Source organism: Cygnus atratus, chromosome 24 (genome assembly GCF_013377495.2).
Source record: "Cygnus atratus isolate AKBS03 ecotype Queensland, Australia chromosome 24, CAtr_DNAZoo_HiC_assembly, whole genome shotgun sequence".
NCBI classification, from domain to species: domain Eukaryota; kingdom Metazoa; phylum Chordata; class Aves; order Anseriformes; family Anatidae; genus Cygnus; species Cygnus atratus.
In genome coordinates this window covers 365,102-387,946 of record NC_066385.1, presented here as the reverse complement: position 1 = coordinate 387,946, position 22,845 = coordinate 365,102, and the positions used below count along the sequence as shown (strand labels likewise).

General features: G+C 41.5%; 1 protein-coding gene across 1 annotated transcript in view; it reads right to left on the bottom strand.

The window, feature by feature from the left end:
- Nucleotides 1–2,561: 2,561 nt before the first annotated feature.
- SYT6 (synaptotagmin 6) overlaps nt 2,562–22,845 on the bottom strand; it is a 37,057-nt gene continuing 16,773 nt past the window's right edge. Inside the window, exons 3-8 of the mRNA XM_035561433.2 lie at nt 18,504–18,840; nt 16,113–16,671; nt 10,076–10,196; nt 8,620–8,791; nt 7,807–7,957; nt 2,562–2,633 (exon numbers count right to left, since the gene is read on the bottom strand). Coding sequence (XP_035417326.1) covers nt 2,562–2,633; nt 7,807–7,957; nt 8,620–8,791; nt 10,076–10,196; nt 16,113–16,671; nt 18,504–18,840 — 1,412 coding nt within the window. The remainder of the gene's footprint in view (nt 2,634–7,806; nt 7,958–8,619; nt 8,792–10,075; nt 10,197–16,112; nt 16,672–18,503; nt 18,841–22,845) is intronic.

Here is a 22,845-nt window from a genome sequence, read left to right as displayed (position 1 = left end):
GGCAAAATCTCAGCATTTAAAACATAAATGTAGGGGTTTTTGAGCCATCGAGGAGTGGGTGTTTTTCGCTAGCAAGAGATCCAGTTTTCCAGTAATGCAAGTGACAGTCAGTATTGAGTGGAAATTGATTATCTGTGTGAAGCAAGGATTAAAAATAGAAGCTTTGTGTCAAACCCCACGTATGTTTTGACTAAATCCTAGATAACAAGAAGAATGGATAAAAGAGACTATACAGAGAACACCAAAAAAACAAGAAGCCAGGATTAAAGAAGAAAAAAAAAATTGAGTGGGTTAGTGCAATTAGAGACTGTCAAGTGCCATCCTCTTATCCAGCTGGGACTGCAGCAGCTTGCTCTGGGCACATCTTCCACTCTGCACTTGCGTTACAGGTGCTTTGATCTACAAACCTGTAAGAGGCCACTTCCTATTCATGACATTAAAAACCTGAAGGCTCAGTCCAGCTCAGATCAAGTTTCAGGGAGCCTGCAGTCAGCTTTTGAACTAACCACTGTAAACCGATTATTTGGGATGGTTAGAACTCTTTCCTATAATAAGACTGGAATGTTCCCAGAAAGGATGAGTTGCCCTGGAAGTACTCAGTGGTGTCCCTTGGTAGAAGTATACAGTACTTCTCTTTATGCTGGAAAACTACTTTCACCAGTTTTCCTGGTACTACTTTTAGTAGTTTTACCACCTTTCTGTTTAAATGGACTGTAGCTCTTGATTTTTTTATCTTTTTTTTTTTCTTCTGTGACTATTGCCAGCAGATCCCCAAAGAATGTGCACAGCCTGTCCCAGGACAATCAAGAACTGTGGCTCTGATAGCCTAAGGAGTGTCTGCTTCAAAACGTGTGGTCTGCCTTTGTAGCATCCCTTACCAAGTGAGGATGTGTTATCATCACCTTCAGTAACATCTGCTATGATTACTGTAACCATCTGAAATCACATAGCACATGATTACTGCTTTTATGAGAGGAAGCATTTCACAAGGCAAGGCAAGAGTTACAAATAAAATGATTTTATTGTTTCTGCTTCTATAGCACGTGGCACATAAAGAGAATTAAGACACAAGGTGTGACTAGAAGGTACGTATTTGTCCATCACTGAACTCATCTTACCCAGAAAATCAATGCAAATGAATATCTTTCTCTGCATTCACAGTAGTTCTGATGTTCAGTGAAGGCTGATGCTGTGACATTTAGGAAAACGAAAACTGAAGTTGACCTGAAAATTGTGGCTGATGGATGCAGTTCCTGCTAACCTGATGTGAGAAGGAATGGCTGTCTCTCTAGCAAATTTTGTTTTGACTCAAAACCTAAATATTTTAATTTAATTTTATTAATTTAATTAATTTAATCACAATGGAACAAATAGCACTAACATATTTAGCAACTCAGAAAAAAATCCAAGACGTGAAAGCGTCCAGAATCTGCAGCTGTCTGATAAAGATCAGCTGAATTAGCTGTACTTGCAAAGCTAGTACATAGCGTTGTAACTTCATTTTTGGTCTCTGCAGCCAAGGAGCCAGGGAAGTTTCATTTTTCACAATTTGATCTTCCTCCGAGTCTTGGGCCCTAGAAACTTTATTCATTAAGGAAGTGCTGATTATTCAAGACAAAAGTGTGGAAGTTTTTCTACTATTAGTTGTTTTTCTATATTTCCCTTTACCCTTTTGTTCACCCTTTATTACTAGGATGATGTAAGAAATAAAGATCTAGTGTTCATGCAAGAATATCACCTATTTCTGTAACATCTTTTCCCCCTTCATGTCTGAGCTCCACTCATGACAACTCCAGTGCTCCACATGATGTGGTGATGTTACAGAGGGTAAAGAGCAGCAGCTACAAAGGGAGTCTTAAGAAACTGTTCATGCAGGTAGCTCTAGGGAAACTTGAAATACAGAAATACAGTTCCACCCCACTCCCCACCCCCCACCCCCACCCCCCCCCGAGGAACCAACAGTTTTTCTCTTTATATATGACAAAAGGAATTTGGGATATACACTGCACACACTTCTAACAGCTCATGAACACCTCTACATGAACAGGAAACCTGTAAACACATTGCTGAATTTAGGCTGATCACAACAGTAAAGAGCTGCTCACAGACCAGAAGAAGACTTCTCGAGTCTTCCAGTTCTGTTCTTCTAAGCAGGCACAGACAGTGCAGCACAGCTGGTCCAGATGTCTCCTTTCCTGGCAAAGTGTGCTGTCTGTAGAAACTCAAAACATCTTTGCAATTTTCCAACCTTCATACACATTAAAAACTATTTTACATCTTATTTTACAGACCAAATTTCCAGCTCATGTCTCAGTACACCTTCTTCCTTTGGAAACAGGTCTGTACAGTAAAATCCACAAAAAGAAACACATCACCTTGGGAGACGTATTAGACAAAGACGTATTTGACCACAAAACGGGTTTCTGCCTTTATTTATGCGGGAACAACTAGGCTGGAAAGTCTCGCTGCAGCCACTGCCACTCAGCAACAAACTACTGAGACTGTAGGCCAAGTGCAAAAATAACTTGGTTTAGTCCTGTTTTTCTTGTTGCTCTGCTGTATCAGGGTGTGGGTGGTGGTTTAGGAGAGGGACAAGACCCCTGGCTGTCAAAGCTTGCTGCTCGGCCTTGCCACTGGTGGGAGAAAAAAGAATGCAAGCCTAAGTAGATGGGAGAGATCGTTTGAAACTCTTACATCCATTTACCTTGTTCCCTATCTCCTCTTTTGCAGTATCATCTGCTCCACAGCGTGCTTCGACTCATTGAATGCCTGCATTTAGCCAGTCAGAAAGAATTACTGAATGCTCTATTCTATTACTTTGTAAATCAGTCCACAATTGTGAGGACTGATATCCCGTGCCCAAAAGAAAAATAAATAGTATCTATGTACATTCTGTAGACAAAGTTTGCTCTTAGTTTATCTTTCCATTGTTTCCTGTTTTAGTGTTGGTGCGTTTTGTTCGTTTGTTTGTTTGTTTGTTTTTAAGAAATACTGAATAATTGCAAAAAATGCTTTCCTGTATTGGAAAGTATTATTATTTCCAGTATTGGAAAGTATTGGAATGGTAGTATTATTCCATAGAAGTCATGTCTACAGTGCCAGAGATATTTCTCAAAATGAAAATCAGATCAGAGTGAGTAGATGTAGTAAACATTTTTTTATTATTATTATTTTTTTTTGCCATACTTGTGAGATCATAAATTATTAGTCATCTGCCTTGGGGGCTATTACTATAATTCAAAATCATTACTACTTAAGCTTTTGAGTACTTGCCCATCTCACCATCTTGTTTTATTATATTCAAATGACAAATGATAGACATTTCCCAAAGACAACAGGAGGCATAATGCTTCCACTGCTTCTTTCTCCCCCAGATCAATTCCTTCCTCTCCCACATAAGCAAACTCTTTGCTAGATAACATTCACACTTTAGTGTATATGAATTTCACTTCTGTGGGTGAAAACTCATTAGGCAAATTGCACCAAACCAGTTCAAGTAGAACTAGTCATGGGAAAAGAGAAATCACAGCAATGCATCTTCTGTGAAGTCCTGAGCACACACATCACTGTGCTACAGAAAGAGCATCCAAACTACTCTGAAGAACACCCCAAGGGTGTGCAAAATGAAGTTTTTCAGAATCATGATAAATTCTGGGGAACTTGTTTCTCTGGTGACATGCACATTTTGTTAGGGAAAACATTTAACATCACAGACTGTATGCACAGTGCATGTGGCCCAAATGGGGCCCAAACACTCCCAGAGTACCACTGCAGCTTAGACGTGAAATCCAGGTATTCATTCTGCCAAGGGAGAGGCAACCATGAGCCAGGCTGCAGACAGCACAACTCAGAAACTAGGAACAGCTCATGGGAAGTCAAACATGCCCAAAAGTCTGGAAGAGGTTGGTTTTGCATATCTTTAAAGATAAATGGTTGTTCTTCATTATGGGCATGACTTAGCTCTCAGCGAAGTTGTCAGTTTTTATCTGGAGAAACACTTTAAACTAATAAATGCTCCCACGCCAAATGTCAGATGTACTTGGCAACATCAAAGGCCTGTTTTGCATTGCACTGGCGATGCTACTCTGTGATATAAGGTGCAGTTTTTCTTTGATATACAACAAAGAAATTTCCAATGTTCAGAAGTCCCCTTCAAAGTCTGGAAAGATACACTGTAATTTGCTATATATTTTTTGTAAACACATCACTTAACCTGGCAGGCTGATGTATTGATAAATGTGGAAGAAGGGAACAGCAACAAGTGGGATGGCTGGAGTGCAGCTGGGAGGCCAAGGCCGCAGCAGCAGGCACCAGCAGCACCTCGGGGCAGAGGAACGGGTACAGGTTTGGTGCTGACAGAAAGAGCTTTCTGTCAGAGTAATTCCAAACGGCAAAAGCAAGTAGAATTCTAATCTCTGTTCACAAACTCTCCTTCTAAGAGTCAGTGTGAGGAGGATACTACTTAGAAGCCTGTAATTAATGATTCATTTGCACATGTTCCTTTTTAATGATGATCACCATTAAAGAAGCACAGTCATTAAAGTTTGTTACTCACTGTTGATAAATATGGAGCAACCAAAGACATGAAATGTGACAAAAGAAAGCTTCCCTAAGGACTCCAGCAATGGAAGAAATGCAAAACTGGCTCACAGAGAAAAGACCCAAGCAACTCCTGCCACCCAGAAGCAGGGTTTTGGGGCTGTGTTAGTACAGCTCAGCGGCTGGAGGAAAGGGGCTGCAGGGGAGCAGCCCTGTCCATTGGGCAGGTCCTGGCACCAGCAACGGTGGGCACCAAGGGATGGGCTGGTTTGTCCTCACTGATGGAACACACTTCCCTGTTGACATTGTTCTTAACTGTAACTTCATCAGCATGTGTGATTTTGAGCTGTATTCAAAATATGGTGGAAACCCCTTTTTTAGACAGAGCTTTTGCAAGAAATACCTGTCAGATTAGAAAACAAATTCCAGATTCCCCATTCTTTTCTACATGTGTCTGCAGTCTTCAGCTATGTGATGAGATGCCTCTCCTCTCATCAAGAGGATGAGGGATATATGACTGTGGAGAGGCATGGGAGAGAAGAAAGGAGGGACTAAATAGCTTTGTATTCTCCAGGTTAATAGCTTCAGTGATCTGTTTCTCAACTTACGCCTTTATAAAGACGCTTCAAGCCTAGTTTTCTTGGTTTCACTTTAAGATCAAGCACTCAATCAGGAAAGAAACTGATGCACAGAAGAGGCTATTACTAATCACTGGAGCAAACAGAGAGCAGACAGTGAGGATCAACCAGAAAGTGAAGGCTGTGTTTGCCGTTCCCTGGCACCAAACACCCTTGGAGATGATGACAATGGCTGCTGGGGATCCCAGCACAGACTGAGTCACCCCACCGTGAAGACACAAGGGCCAAGGATAGGCGTGGGGAGATGGCGGCTGCTGGGCCCACACCAGGGCTGCAGCCAGCGGCTGTGCCTGACCTCTCCACTGCCCGGAGCTCATCCCGGTGGGTCTGGGTGGCCTTCACCTGCTAGGAACCTGGAGCTGCGCGATACAGGATACAAAGCCAAAACTACTTTTAAAAGATGCACAAAAATATATGGAAAAGATGATGTGATTAGTTGTAACCAACAAACAGCATTTCCCCAGTAATTTCTGTCCAGGATCCTGTGCCTTTTTCTGCCTTTCTTTTTTTTTTTTTTTTTAGCTGCAGTATAGAGCTGCAGACAGCATTGCTAAAGCTGAAAAGGGCAAATAAATACAGGGACCATTTGCTTGCTGTCTCTGTGCACTGGCTTGTGGCAGAGATACCACAACAGATGATCAGAGTGTTTGTTTGTGCTTTTGCTTATTTCTTTGTTTTTAAGGAGAGCTCCTGACCTGTGCACTGACAGGTGAAATGATTCACTTGTATTTTATTGGGGCTCAGCAGTGACTTTTAAAGTATATTTTAAGTGGTGAGTCATCTTATGTCTTCCAGTTTCTCTAAATTTCTCATAATAATGATGTCCTTTTCTTTCCATTTATTCTCAAAAATTTTACAGGAGTCTTTCTTTCAAACTCCAGCCTTCATCTGAAAAATAGTGTAGTAAAGTCATATAAATGACAAATGGCAGAAGGATCTCCTGCCCCTCGGTCAGAGTCGGCAGCTGGTGATGTGCCAAGGAGGTGCTACTGATGATATAGAAATTGAGCTAACTAGTCAAATGATAGATCACTAAGCATTTATTCTAAAATGCAGCAGTCGCTGATCCCCAGCTCTCCGTGGCAGCATGAGATAGCATATGCTGCTTGTCCAAACAGTTATGACTCATGTGAAAGGTGCTAGTGTTTTAGCATGAAAAGCCTAATGAACACCTGGTACTGCTCACCACCCAAAGGCAATATTACTGTTATACACATATTCTACATTGCTTTAATTCTGTTTTGATTTATACCAGTTCTACACAACTGATCCTGGGTCATTTCTTCTTATTTATAGTGGTGCAATATGAGCTCATGAATGATCTCATACAACTGAGTATGGATCGTCACATTTCTGTTATCCGATATTCTCCACTGTGTCTTAAAATAAAATATTTAATTGCTAAGTTCCCCTACTGGGTGTAACTGGACCTGGGTCCAGGAAGAGAGGAAATTCCTCTGATTAGTCATGGCTCTGGGCAGCATCCTGCAGTCATGTTTCAGCTGGGATAGAGAAATGCCACTAAGGGAAAGAGCAAGAATGAAAACTGCTGCAGAGATCTGCTAGGTGCGGGCTGTCCTCTCGCTCACATGGTAGCTGCTTACAAGTGCTTGGAGAAAGAAAGAAAACAGCACATTAAACAGACCTGCCTGTGGTATGGGCAAATTCAAATTTCAGAAACTAGCCTGATGAGTAAGAGTTGAGTTGGAGCATACTGAGCACAAACTGTATTATTGTTAGAGGAAAGAGCAGATTTCTAAGAAAAATAGAGTTGCTGCCTACTGGTTTTGACTACAATAGTGGACCGCCATGGCTAGTATCTGCCTTCTAGTAGAGCTCAGTATCTGAACTTCAAAGAGAAAATAAGGTAATCTTTGCTATGAATTTAGTCTGTGGCTTTGAAAGAAATGTTTCCTTAACCCCAGTTACATTTTTAATTGCTTTTATTTTACTACTGCTGGTCACAGATGCTGGCTTTATTTTCATACCTGAAGTGTCAATAATATGAGTGCCATTCTTCAAATTTCTCTTCTCAAGAATTTATGAGCTAAATAAGACATAAAGCAGACAACTCCATAGGAGTGTAAGAAAATGGAGTGCAAGGAGGAAGAAAATTCTAGAGGTGGTCCAAATGGCACTCAGGCTTTTCAGGCTTATTTTATCATCTGAGGCTGCATCAAGTGAATCTCTTTCTCTGGAGATGCTTAGAGCAATTATATTTGTTATATTTATTCTCCCTCAAAGGCTTGGAGATGAGTCAACAGAAAAATCTTTTAGGATGAAAAATTGAAACTTGAATTACATGATATCCCTGGACACTTTGTTCTGCAATCAGAACAGCATTTGCTTTCCTTACCACTCTGTCTTCTATAAAACAAAAATACAAAAACAAAACCCCACAGTAACTGTCACATCTGTAAATACAATCCCTTTCATTCTTGCTTGCAAGCTCAAGAAACTATTTCAAGATGATACAGAGGTGTTCGTTTTCTAGAGTTCATTTCTGGTGAGAACATTCCCTCAGCTGTTGTCAGGAACTCCCAAGTGAGAGTAACTCCTCTCTGAAAGCCCTGAAATAGCTCAGTCATGCACAGTATATGCATTAAAAGGAAAGAATAGCGCTACACACCTCTTTGAAAGACTTCTTTACCTCCACTAATGGATGCCAGTGTGCAATGGGCTTGCGTGGGTATGCCAGCATCTCGTTCCAGTGGTCTCTGCCAAGTCCTTCAGCATTGACTCCCACACGGCAAACCCCAATGATCTCATTATGACCCACTCTGAAGAAAAATAGAAAAGCAACACAATTATCTCTTGCTCATAATGCCGTGCACAATCAAACCGAGACTTCTGACCCATGCTATCAGAGCACCATGAGACATGGTGCCAGTGAACGTGGGACCTGCATGATACCTGCACTGCAACAGCAAGATCTGGCCTGATGCTGTTTCTGCATGCAGCTCTCAGAACAGCAAGTCCCTGTCATCACCAGAAAGTTATAACAACTTTTAAATGATTTGAACTATAGATCAGTCCTGATACAGAATCTGAAAGCATGTGTCATGTAGCGGTGTACAGCAAGAATAAGAACAAGTTCAGTAATTGATAATTCATGCACCTATCGCTGCTCTGAGTGAAGCCATTTGCTTTCTAAAACTGGATGATGAATTGCAGGACAAGTAAATAGCAAAGGGACACATACTAATCACTGAAGAAAATGCCATAAAGCAAAGGATCAGTTTTACCGTACTTAGTATTTTAACAGCTAATTATCCATGATCATAAGTATAAATGGCTCTTTAACAGTAAATCACTGGAGACAGATTTATGCCAGACAGCAGTGCAATCAAGGTTGTGATAGTAAGGAAAATTCCTACTGAGTAGAAAACCTGTGCCCAATGGGATTTTTTTCCTCTCCTGTTCTCCAGAGTCTCCCACCTACCTATCATAATCCATGACGGAGATAAGTAGACTGACTTGATCCATATTCTCTGGGGGAATGTCAAAGATTATTGCTTCATTGTAAGTGGGATTAAGTGTGTTTTTCTTTATGGTGGTTTTCTTCTTTTTCAGTCTTCGCCCATCACAGAGCAAAGACACTTTGACATATGGATCTGAGAAGGAGAGAGAGAAGGCCTTCTGTTTATGGAGATTTACTTTGTTACCTTCACAATATAGAAACAGCACTTTCAAAGGATAGACTTTAAATTATTGTCAGCCAAAGGCACTCCTCAAATGTATTTTTAGAAAAAAGGATGTTTCTGTACCAGTAGAATCCACAATTCTTCGTACTGGTGTGAATGCTGACTACTCTCACCCACCCCTGCAGAGGGGTTGAACTAGATGTTCTTTAAAGGTCCCTTCCAACCCCAAACATTCTACAGTTCTGTGAGGTTCAGGCACTGGAGAACCATCACTGCAGATTTCTCGGAAGGAAAAAAAAAAATCATCTGTTTCCATCAGTGGTAACAGTTTGCAAGTATAAGAAGGCCACATCTTAAACCTAGAGCCAATATTCATCCGATGATGATAGAGGGCACTGGGCACTCAGGCATTAATTGCATGGACGCAGAAAGCAAACCCATTGCTTTCTGTGAAGCAAAACTGGAACTTTTTCAAAATTTTCCCAAGAACAAAATGTAATGCAGAATTTTGAAGATCAAAACTGGCAGAGGGGGGTTATTTTACAGGCATTTTTTTCTACCCAATTGTTAAAATTATGGAGCAGAGTAACAGTGAGTAGAGGAATTTTAAAAACCATTTTCCAATTGTTAGAGAGCAGAAAAAGAAGGTATTAGGGCAGCTCTACCTCACATGCTTTCTACTGGCTGACCATGGCAGAATGCACTTTAGATACAAACAGCTTCTGTTTGTTATATTGGCTGCTTGGGCAATTTCAATGCATTTTGAAGTGGCACTAAACCTGCAGCATATTATTACAGAAATGCTGAGCTGGCTTTATCTGAAGTCTTAATCCTCAGACTTTTCAAATGGCATCAAGCTCCAGCTAAGCAGAAGTGTTTTCTGCAAAGATCTTTTACTGTACTGTTTCTGTATTTTACACAAGTTCTTGATGAAATTCAAATACTGTGACATTGATCTCTGGAAAAGAAACTGCTTTTCATGTAGAACTCCAGTCCACTGGCAGTCTCCTTGAACAGCATATTCAGCTATAGAATCATTGTCTCTGGATTTATGCCCTTGGGAATGGGTTGAATAGATAATTCTACTTTAAAAATTTTGTGCATGCTTAAAGCATGCACAAAGCTTTGTCATGTATTTCAGTGATGACACATTTAGCACCAAGAGACATATGCCCACTGTCCACTGACGCTATCTCAAGGGAGGAGGGGGAAGTGTGGATGCAATGGGGCCCTTCTCAGTGATCAAGCACCTACCTGAGTATCCAGTGATATCCATAGCTTTGAGATTCCTGCATTTAATGACTGTTAAGGTGAGGCGACCTGCAGTTGGCAAATAACAAAGGGAAAACATGATCTCTCCCAGGTCCACGCTTTCCTTCAATAAAACAGAGAACACATTATATTGGAAATGTTCAAGAATCAGTTAGGCTGCCTCCACGCTCTGACACAATGCTTTGTGCAGGATTCATGTAGCATTCACACTGAAACAGGCTTTTCTCTATGCTGTCATTTTTCAGTGAATTACACTTTACTATATGGTGGTGCCACAGAATTTATTCTTCAGCATATTCCAACATTATTTGGCTAAAAATGAATATAGGGAACAGGAAAAAAGTGTGTCTATATGTTACAGCTTCAAATCATAGTTAAGGATAATCTTCCACTGCCTCAGTGGAGTGTGCATTTCCCATTACTACGTTACAGCTAATGTACTCCTCTTTTTCTGCTCCATTGCTTACACAGAAGTGGCATCTGACACCAAATAAAGACCATTAAGGAAATTACAGTAGTATCAAGTTTGGCTGGAATGTACAGTATATATCTTTTTGTGTCAAATGCGTGACACTAACATCTATTTCCACAATTAGAGGAATATGAAACAAAGGACAATACAGAGCAAGATCACAGAAAGGTGAGACCTTACCAGGCAGCAGAGACGTAATCTTTTACTTGTACAGTGCAACAAATGCAATGAGGGACTTTCTAGTACATCCAGTGCCAGTGGTTCACCACAGAGAAACTCAGTAAAAGAGATTTACAGACTTTGGTAATGCCTAACATTTCATGAGAGGATAGTGATAATTCTGAGTAACATGGTGCTTTTCTCTGAAGTAGAGCATGCATTTCTGGGTGGTTACACACCAGAGGGACATCACTTTCTTTCGGAAGAGACTTGTGAAGGACCCCATTTAGCAGAAACTGAACTTTTGGGTTTTGACATATTTACTATAGTTTGGAGCACCAACCTTTTTGACATTCCTTCAAAGAGCTAACAAACATCAGGATTAATATGTGTATAAATAGTGAAATAACCAGCAGATGGCACTCAGAAACATTCAGTACTTTCTGGATTATGAAAAGACCAATACAATTTACTCTTTTGGTGCTGAGACAATTTCTACACATAGCGTGCATAGCCCTTAGCACCTCTTGTATATGCAGCCTTCTCTATTACATCTCCTAAAAGCGCTTTCTATCACTGCCTTACTAATGGCAATTTGGGAAAAAAGTAGACCAAAAAGTAAGATTATAAACAGGACTGGTATTATTTAAGCAACTGGAAAGCATTAGCATCTGAAGTAAACAGAAAGATTTCCAAATACCTTCTAAAAATGGATTTTAAAAGTATTTTATTTTGTATATAGATATCCCACATCTGTAGAGCAAACCACCTATTTATTTCTGGAAGCAGAGCATCATTTCAATGTGATATAATGATCTGATGAAAAGAAATTGTAGCTGTGAGTAGTAGAGAGATGGAACTGCAAAGATAAGTAAATGCATTAGGCACTTTAAGTTTTGCTAAGTATTAGGAGAATAGATCTTGTTGATGGATGAGATTTTTGCCAAATTATTTCCTTCTCATTCTCTGGTAAGGCAAAGATTAGATATTATTTATTCCACTTAGACATTCAGAATACTAATGAGTGATATATAAAAGTTTTGATTCTTGACAGAGACTTCACTTGGCTTTCAAAGAAATTGAAAATCTTCTCAAGCATAGAGTGTACAAAAGAAATAAGTTGCACCCAAATGTTTTCTGTACAGAGAAATGTATGTCCAGACTTGTAAGTATCTAAACAAACATCCCAGAAGGTTACAGCTTGCTGGTAAATATGAATGTATCCACTCAGAGTTCCTGCTCTGATCTCTTGCTTGCCTCAAAACAAACAAACAAACAGAAACAATGGCATCCTAAACAGCTTTCTTTTCAATGCAACAAAATGATCTGAGTCACAATCTCACTGTCTGTGATCAGTAATGAAAACAGATACAGAATTATTATTCCTCTACCTTTAGTACCTCTTAATGTGTCTACTGAGAACTAAATTTCTTACCTCACAAAATATTTTAAGAGTACCTTATTAAGGTATCAGGATGATTTTCAGCACACACTACACAGCTTGTAGAACCATTGCATTTTCTTATTCTTGACCAAATTCCAGCTAATTCTATTCATGAGCTGAGGCAGGCAGCTTGAAGACTGTGTGTGCTCTAAGCCGGACTGCTGCCTGGGAGGCAGAGCATGAATAAACGATGCCACTAAGTGCTGTGAAGTGGCTGTCACTTTTACTTCAGCTGTCCTCTGGCGTCCTTTGCATCCCATGAGCTGAGCTGCCCCTTGCCCTTGCTGCCCAACCCACATCTCGGCCCGTCCCATGCCCGAGGACTCCTCTCCATGGCCCTTGGATGAGCCCAGCATTGGCCATGATGGACCGAGGCTGCACACATGGAGGAGTCAGTGTCAGTGATGTCAGTGTTGGTGTTGGTGTCAATGTCATGGGGCTGCCTGCACCCAGCTCCGGGGCAGTGGGTTTGGGACCAGCCCATGCTGCCACCAGCAGGAGCCCAGGAAGGGGCAAAGGGATGCAAGGACCACCAGCCCAGCCTTTCATGAGCTGCAGTGTGCCTGAGAGCAGCGAGGACATTTGGGTCACCCAGCTGTCCCCACCTCTACAGTACGTGCTCATAACAATGGCTGTCAGTGCCTTGGAGCTGGGTCTGCCTATTCTCCCATGGAGAAGTAAGAGAAGCACCTTAGGGCAGAGCTCCCTGCCTGCCAGGCTCTCATGTGCAGCAGCAACTCAGCCTCATCCCAAAAGTTAGGTGCACTCACCAGACATCCAACTTACAGAAGTCACTGGTTTCAGAATCCTCCTCAGACTTGCTGTCAAATTAGCCCCTAACACCATTCTCTCCTCCCTACAAGTGGCTGGTGAATAAACCATTCTTGAGTTACAAGAAATGGATGCGAGCTCTTCAGTGCAGCCAATTTTCAGGGAACAGGGAGCTCAGTATTTTATTGAGCTTTATTTATTTAGTGTCTTAAAATGACCACTCAGAAAACTTGTTCCTGCAATTACCATTTGTTTTTTAAAACATAGCACTTCTTGTTACCTTGATAGGTATTCTTCCTCTTATAAGATGAATTGCATTGCGTAACAAAGAACCTGAATGAATAACAGCACTGAGGAGGCACTCAGTAATGAGTGTCTGGAATCTGCATTGAAAACATTGTTACTGCATCAAAACTGAGCTTGAAGATTGTGATTGTACCTCTGCACTGAAGTGCCCCCGGCTCCAATTAGACACTGCATCTACCAGTCTTAGATACAGACTTTACTGATAGTAGAAAAAAAAAATAAATATTGTGAAACTATAGTTAGAAATGATTATTCTGTTACCAAAGAAATGAGCACCTGCATCTCACTCTGTGTGCCGGCTGTGCCGGCTGCTCTATCTGCTGCACAGTGCAACAACAATTATGCATTCAGACAACACACTGGGTTGGGTCTACTCTTTCATATGTTATTTGGTTTGTGTTGGTTTGGGAGCAGCTAGGGAGGGACAAAGTTGCCAGAAGAGGTCCATATTATATCCTGAGAACACCCTATGGGCATCACATACCCTTCTATTCCTCTCCCTGCACTGAGAAGATCTATCAGGGTAAAAAACTAACGTAAATTGTTCTTTGACCTCATTGTATCAGGTCAAGAGATTTTTCTTTGTGACCATAAATACAGCCAAGTAAAACGTGTCCTGTGGGTACATTATTTTCTAGCAGATTATAGATATTGGGACATTTCCAAAATTCATATCAGCAGCTCTTAGGAAATAATGGAAGCTCTGAATCAATAACCTTTGAGAATTGAAACCAAAAATGTTTCACTGATTCACAAGCTGTACAATCATTAATTAAATAGTTGAGTGCTAGCTATTTGAATAGTTTATATCATTGCTTAAGTGTGTTCCTATCTTCTTACCCTCAAGATTGATCTAATATATTATTAGCTACCCAAAGCTTTCCTTAGATATTGTAAAAACTGTATTTACCCTTCTCATTTTTGATTAAACAGAAATGTCCTTGAGTGTGTTACAACTGGCTGAGATGTACCAATATGGGCACATTCCCAAAGAATGGCATAGAGAGAATGAGGGGACAGAGCCAAAAACAACACCTGATGTTTCTGTGGAAGCTTTGCAAAACTGCTGCACATTGCTTCTTGAGTGTGATGTTGGCTCTGCTCTTCTCACATACAATACATCTTATTTGGAGGCTTTTTCCTCAACTGTCCTTCTGTTGGTGTCTCTCCACCTGTTTTTTGTAGCTTTTTTCCCTGTGGCATTATTTCTCTTGATCAGCTTGGAAACCATTGGCTATTTCTTACTGAACAATCCCAGAAAAACACAGAACATACACAGGTCAAAAATCCCATAATCTTCTCCTAAAGCTACATATTCTATATTTTACATGTTTTTTCTCTAGTGAAACCAAGTGTTTCCCCTTCCCAGTTTCACTCCTACCCACAGGTCTTTTCCTTTTGTAGCCTTCAGGCTTACTGCACTCCTTGCATGCTGATTGTGTAGAAAGGAAAGGGAAGCTCCATGCACCACAGTGAGTGCATTCACCATGGCCTGTAGAAGTTCAAGAGCTGCAGGCAGGGCTGCAGGCAGCTCCCAACCACACCGGCGGGCTGCTGGGGAGCTGAAGTACAAAGGCAGCATCAACAGTAAAGTGACCCCAGTGGCTGGAATCCCAAGCGCTCGTCAAAACCAGAAACTCCTGCAAACTTTTAGAAAGGTTTAGTGGAGAAAAAACAAAATAAAATAAAATCACTCTCCTGAAGCTTGGTGACCACGCAGCTTTGGAAGCTGCTTGCAGGCAGAAGCAGACATCTCACCCTAGGGGCACACCGGGCCCGCACCCTGCGCACACCCAGCACTCCCCAGCACTGCGAGTCCTGGCCATGTGCATGCTGTGCATGCATGTCAGACTTACAACTCTTTAAGAAAGGAGCCAAGCCAAGGTTATGAACACCCAGCAAAGAAAGAACAAGCACTAATAGCAGTGGCCATGTGGTACAACTGGTGAGGATTGTGGAACAGAGAAAAAAGGTGCAGATTTTGCATGTCATGGGGTTATGCCAGTCACCAGCAAAGATTTGACAGGACCCATGCTTTCAGGCACAGGGATGAGGACATCTCACATTCCAGTTTCAGAAATAACAACATGAAGACGATGACTGACTTGGTGTCCAACTGCAAAGCAGATCAATCATTGCCTTCAGAAGCAGCCAAGTCCTCCTGGGAGGATAGTGGACAAGTAGCTATTATGTAGAGGTTAATGTCATTGCTTCTGCACTGAGACCAACGTGAGAAGGTGGCTTCTCCTGCCAGCTCTAACCAGAGTCTGCAGCACGGGAAGTGTCTGGAACATTTCCTTCTCTGATGTTTGGTTTCTCTTTCAGAGAGAATTCAACAGAACTGCTAAAAGACCCACATCAAGCTCTGACATAAGTTCCAGTAACACATCAGAATAATGTTCTCAGTATAGTGAAGCCCTGTACAGCTGATGGGTTAGTAGTGCCCCTGCAGAACTATTTCTTGCTCTTTATCCCGTGCATGTGGCAGACATCCAGACCCCAAGACCCTTCACATGACAAACAGATGCCAAACAGGGAACTTAACCCCTCATTCTGGCTTTTGTCAAACCTGGTGTCAATGAGACTTAATGTAGGTGAGATAACATCAAGTCACTAATAAGGGGATGGAATTCCAGCAAACCAGGAATCTGGTAATGCTGACAAGCTTCTGCATACAATATTCTTTTCCACCCCTGTGTGCGGTTGCTGTAGGTTCCCAGGGCTAACGGTAGCATCTGCAAAACACCCATCAGCTGGCAGTTGCACAGGACTTACCACTTCAGGCAGTTCAGCCAAAAGAAGCAGGCCAACCCATCCCACCCTGCAGCGCTGCTGGGGCAGGGACCACCCCTATAGCAGATACTCACCGTTGTTGCATACTGAATGTCCTTCCAGATGGAAGTCTCCCGGGAGAGGTCTGAGGCCTCAAACAGGTTCTCCAAGATAACTTCTCCTATCATGTCGTGTCTGGAGAACCTGTCAAAGTCAAAGACACTCAGGTGGAGCTTCCTGCTTGCCAGCTCCTCATGGGGCACAGGGAAGTGGAAGGACTCATCGAAGGTGGGGTTCAAAGTCTTCCTGTGGACACGTGTCTGGAACTTGCGCTTTCTGTCAGGCAGGAGGTAGATCTTCACATAGGGATCTGAGCTGCCACAGAAATCTTTGGCTGGCAAATCAAAAGCCCTGAGAATTCGGACAGTCAGTGTCTCGTTCTCATAGTCATACTTGAGTGTGAAGTTAATTTTTCCACAGGTTTTTGCTGTCTCTTTTTTGGGGTCCTCAGAGTCAACAGATTTTTGCTTATAGAGTTCAGGCTTAATGCGGCCTATGCTGGTTGGCTGCTCAGCAACAGCAGGTGGGTCCATGCCGTAGTCCATGCTGGATACGTGCATTTGCCGAGGAAGGTGCCTTTTGAAGGAGATGTGCCTGTAGAAAGAAGAGAGGACAGCTACGTGTTTTTCCTACAACTTTCCTTTCCTCTTCTCCTGAACTACTAAAAGTAGGAAAGCAGGGAGAGCACAAGAATGAGTACAATAGGTGCTCTTGACCTCTGTTATGGAGAATGAACACTGACTGACAACCTCCAGTGGTCAAAGGAACCAGTCCAGCAAATTTCCTGTCATAGTATTTGCTGCAAGCTGCATTTTTTCACCTGTTACACAAGTAACAGCCCACAGCTAAATATGTAAGACCAAACAACTCCTTAACCAAGCTACAAAAGACCCAGTGTGGGGACTTTTTCTCCCCCTCAGTCCTTACAATTCCAAGACACTGGCACTAAGTTTCCCTCAAGAAAACAAACAACAACAACAACAACAAAAAGTAGAGCTTTTAAAGTGAGAAAAACACTACCAGCTCAAAAAGTTAGGTTTTGTTCTGGGTGCTGTTGCTTTCAAACTTTGCCAACAGACTTTCCTCCAAAAATGATAGCTGATGCTTGACAGACAGAAATGCACAGCCTCATCTGGAAGATGTCTCTTGCCTTGAGCTCCCCTTCAGCACAAGTAAAACTTTATGCAAGCAAAGCTTTATCTAAGTGAAGCAGGAATGCTTTATGTGGACTTTTATTTCAATATTTTCAATATTTCAGATTATCTGGTGTTTACAAGAAATCTATGGAGTTATTTAACCATACTAATAACTTGTACAGCCAGAGAATTAGCTTTTGGTGATATGTGGTGCTCAGAGACCTCACTCCTTTTTGACAGGTTCCTCAAAGGCATTCTGGGCTGGGCTGAATCAGAGCCCAGACTGCACAAGGATGTTCCCCAATGTCCTTGGGTCTGGTTATCTCCTGTAGTTCATGCCAGGCTCAGTTGTGTGAAAAAGTGGGTTTGACACCTTCCCATGTACAGACAAGTCCTGCTTCATTTGTCATGATTCAGACAGACTGAGGTTTTTTTTTTCTCCTCCCAAATTGGAAAGGTGCAAAAAAAAAAAACCAGAATGAGCATGTGCATGACAGAGAGACAATCAACTGTCCAAAAAGTAGTGCAATTTAAATAAAAAGGTATTTTATTGTACTGCAGACAGTTTTCTGAGCAATGGTTGCCTTCACAATTATATGTACTCTCTTACACATCATAGTCATGGCCAACAAAGCAAGCAGAAGTGTTGGGACACAGCCAGGCAATCACTGTTTCCTGTCCTAGATTCACAGCCTTCTGTGTCAAGGAAGAGGTACCGTATTTCTCAGTGTTTTTGCAGAGGTGTCCCAAGGTTCATACAGTCTTATCCTAAATTTAACAAACATGATGCTGTAATCTCTGTCCCTGTCTGACAGAGATGCACATTGATCACTAGCACTGAATACAGCTCGTGCTAAGCTTTGACAGTGAGCAATACATTGATTCTGCTTATCTAATTGTTTCTGCAATGAGCCACATAAACAAGAGTGAGCAAAAAGGTCTGATTCTGTCTGACTACATACCATCATTGATACTCCAGTCTGCTGTTCATGTTGTAACAAAATTAAAGTGGCCAAAGCATACTGACAGCTTGACACAATGAGGTCAAGTCACGGTAATAGGGTTTGAAAACTTTATTTTTTTATTTATTTAAACAGCCCACAGTAAACTAGTCTTAATACATTAATTGGTTCATGCTGAATCTTTAGAAAGTAATCCAGCATGTGGGTGGGCATGCTTTCTTTGGCCTCCCTGAAGACATCTGAACATTAGGCTCAATTCAATGTTCTCCCCCCCACAGCCAGTTTCACCTAGGCACAGCGCCTCCTGCAGAGTGCTGCGCCCACGCACCTGGTAGAAGATGCAGGCTCAGTTGTTTGCCTCTGGATCCGTGTACGCCGCATGATGTGGTCCTTCATGGACATCTGGACCTCCGCAGGGATGTCTGGTGAAGTGTGGCTGATCTTCACAGCTGCCTCCAGGAAACTTATGGTACCCGTGTCCTTCAGCTTGTCTGCCATGTTCTCCTTATTACAGGCTGCCTCACTCTGCAAGACGGCCAGGTTAGAGGAAATGGCCTTATTCCTCCAGGGAACCCAGCACAGCTTCCAAAAGAGAAACAGAAAAACTGCCACCAGGGCCAGTCCACACACAACAACTATCACCGCGAGGAGGCTGACGGAGAGCTCTACAGAGGGAGAGAAGGCAACAGTGGCAGGGAGAGGGGAGGAATGGGAAAGAAGAAAAGAAAGGAAAAGAAAGATGGTGAGAAAGCCATAAGTAAAGGGAAGAAGTGCTCTAAAGCCACATATATCATGCCTAATGGAGAGCTTTTAGTAGGTTCTGCAAGTGAGAGTCAAATCTAAGTGTGCATCCCAGGACCACTGCCTGCCCCAAACACATCTGGGGAGAAAAGGGCATCTCCAGATGGCCAGAGTTAGGAATTTTTATACTGATGCTTAGCTTGGCTATAAAATATCATCCTGGGTTTCTCTTGTGGCATTGGCAAATGACTGAGCCTCAGTCTGAGCAGAATGGCAGAACTGAATGATAGAAAAACAAGTTCCAGTGCCATACGTGCAGAAAATGCCTTTCTGCTTCATAACACAAGTGTTCAGACACTGTATTGAAAAAAAAAAAAAAAAAGAAAAAAAAAGATCCTGGAAGCAAATTTTTGTTGTATTAGTAACACTAGCTTCTTCCCCAGCTATGCCCACAGAGAATAAAAAGCAAATAAAAATAAATAAATAAAAAACACAAGCTGCTGATGCAGTGAAACCAAATATAGAAGGACACTGTACAGAAAGTAATACACATGCTTCCTTATTCTGAATAGCACAGAAGCTATGTATGTTCTCTGACTTTCTGAGTCATTTTCTCTCTTACAATAATTATTTCAGTATTTCAGTCTTTTCTGGAGTGGAAAGAGCTTCCATACCTATAGGAGAAGAATTAGGAAATCCTTCAATGTATATATATATATATATATATCAGATCTTGGCTGTGAAATGATTCACAGCAATTCAAAAAGAGAAAATATTGGCTATTTTTAATTCATTTCTTACCATGTTTTAATTCCCAGACCCCCGCTCAAACCATAATTCCAAGAGTTTGAAATACCTAAAAATACCATCCCCTGGAGAAGAAGACAAATTTTGTACTGCAATTATGTCTGCAGTGTCAGGACTATGGAAGATTCAATCACAGACTGGTTTGAATTCAAGGAAAATTCCTTGACTGTGCTGCACTGCTTGCAGTGACCAGTAAAGCTATACTCCTAATTTATGTAAGTGCAAGTCAGGACAGATAGGCAGGCAAAATAACATCAAACACTCCAGAATTTTATACAGCATGACCATTACCTCCTGTTGGCTTTTGTTTATGTGTACACTTGGACCATAAATGTTTTTCTATGACATGTGAAATAGCACCTACTTAATTCACTACCCGCAGACCAGAGAAACATGCCCAGAGCTGCATTTATTTGTGAACTGTATCAATAGTCTTAGCTAAAATTATTCTTAGCACATACAGCAAGGGTCCCGTAAAATTAACTGAGGGGAGGAACAGAGGGGTGCTACTGCTGAAGCGTGAGACCACCGGGAGTGGCAGGACATGGCTGCTGCCACCCGCTCTGTGCAGAGCCCCCTGCTCCCCACAACTCGCCCCGTGTGCAAGTGAGCTCCCCAAGGAGCAGTGGCTGGGTGGGCAGCGCTTTGCGGTGAGCGGGGAGCCCGCGGCTGTCGGCAGGAGACAGAGGGGAGAAGCCACAGGAACCAGGGCCCCGGCCTGTGTCAGAGCTGGCCATGTCCTAGCGCATGGCTGCAAGCGCGAGTGTTCCTGTTTTGTCGATGGCTGACAGCCCCTCTTTGGGTTTTGTGTAAACGCACTTAAAGCAAGCAGATTCTCCCTTCCTTGTGCTCTAAGACTTGACTCTCTCAAGAACTGTATTTAAAACAATCTCTCTCAAAAATCATCCTTGCCGGCAGCTTAGCTTTTAGCAGATAATCTGGGAAACTCACATCTGTGCTTCATCATATCTACTATAAAAGTCATTTCTGAAATATGCTCTACCTTAACTAGAAGTCATGAGCAGACCTTCTGTTTCCTTTGATCATATATTTTAGTTTCATGCAGCCATAATTACACAATTAATGTTTAAGGCTGAGAAAATCTATAAAATATGAGGAAAGATTAATTTTTTATCTTGACAGAAAAGCTGAATTTAAAAATGTTTCTATGGTTCAACAACCATTGTTTTGTTTTGTTTTGTTTTTAATCAAACTGTTCAAGGAACCCATTTTTATCATCAAACTTTGCTAATGTGCTATCTGGGAACACAACAGTTACTGTTAGGATTTTTCCTTCAATCATTGTAAGTGAAATCTCAAGGAAGTGTCAGGTACACAAAGTGCAACATCTGCACTGGTACAAGTCAGTTCTACTAAACACCTGGGAAACCATGTGTGGTTTCAGATCTCCCAGAAGAGATAGATGCACTGTTTTTCCACAAAATTACCGAGCTTTGCAAATTCACTAAGAGCTTGAGGCAAATCTTTCCAACTGTCCTCAGTTTTGTCTTGAAAGGAAGTGATGGAAGCTACCAGCAGGTACAGATGGAAAGAATGAATGCTGTCCAGACGTTTTTGCAAGCCGCTTTTCCTCTTCCTCAACAGCCTCCTGTACAGGTCAGATTGCACTATTTATTTTCTGCTATAACTCCAGGATAAAAATACGTACTGCTATTCAATAATAAATAGGATTGTATAAGTCAGCAGTGAAGCTTCCTTAGAGATTTGGCTAAAAGCAATGAGCACAAAGGTACCACTTTCCTATGTTTGGGGTTAAGTCTTGGAATTGTGCCCAGGTTTCTCAGTGTCAAACAGTTTCATAATAAAAATCAAGAATCTGGACTTTTTGGAATTACATCTGCTCTTCCTGTTCCAACTCTTTCCTCTGCAAGCATCTTTTAGAAATTCAATAATTTCTAAGTGCCCTTCCTTCAAATCCTTGTAAGAAATCCGTAGCTTGAGCCTAGATGGAATCACAGAACCATAGAATATCCTGAGTTGGAAGGGACCCAAAGGAATTCAACTCCTGACTCTACACAGAACCCACAAAAATCAAACCTTGTCTCTGAGAGTGTTGTCCAAACACTCCTTGAACTCCAGCAGGCTTGGTGATATCCATATACAAGCAGACAATTATCCTTGGTGACAAGGAGCTACCTGAAAGTCTTTCCCCAGAAAGCATCTTTATAATTCTTAAAATTACTCCTATGATTAGTCACACAAATGAGCTTTAAAGAGAGAACTAATACATGGCAACTGCTGCTAGAAGTGACATCAGCTTTAGAAAGTGTATCATAGATATCTCTATCAGCCTGTAAGGACACAGGTGAAACTGGGGACTATCATCAGCACACAGCTCAGCTTCAAAGACTTGCTTGGTGAATATTCTAAGACTCTCATAGAAATAGTTTTAAAAATATCTAACAGCCCAGCAGGAATGTTTTCAGGACCAAGCTGCTTTGCAGATTTTACTTTTACTAACTGCTTTGTCCGCAAGTAATAACCAATAACATAAGCCCTCACTCGGATATGCATTCTTCCCAGTTATTTAAATTTACTGTGCGAGTTGTTACAAAGGAAATAGCGGTAATGCAGAATCTATTACTGCTGGAAGTCATGTGGCAGAAAAGTTCCTCTAAAGATACTTCTGTCCATTCCAAGGAGTTATATAGTATGCGTGAATCTGCTGGCACATGAGACTCATTAATGGAAAACATCCAAAATAATCACTTATCCCTTCTGAAAAACCTGTTGCCAGCTTGAGAAAGATCTTAGTCCATGTCATTTCCTGCTGAGCTGGCATTCATAATGTATTTGACAGGATTCACAGATATTTTTATGCATGACATCCTACTCTTTCCGTTGACAGCTCACATAAAACACAAGTGGAAGGAATCAAGATTTTACTGACATTTTTTAAGCATCTGCCTGGGAAGAATATTGGTTTGTCTGAAGATGACACTGAATTTCCCCAAGACCTTTTCCTGACTTATTAGACTTACATATCAGTTGGACAGAATTGACCTTAATTGAGTTAATGAGCTTTCTCTTGTGAATGTGAAAATATCATTTACTTTAAAAAATACCCAGTATTCAAAATGTTATGCCTTAGATGTCCTCTA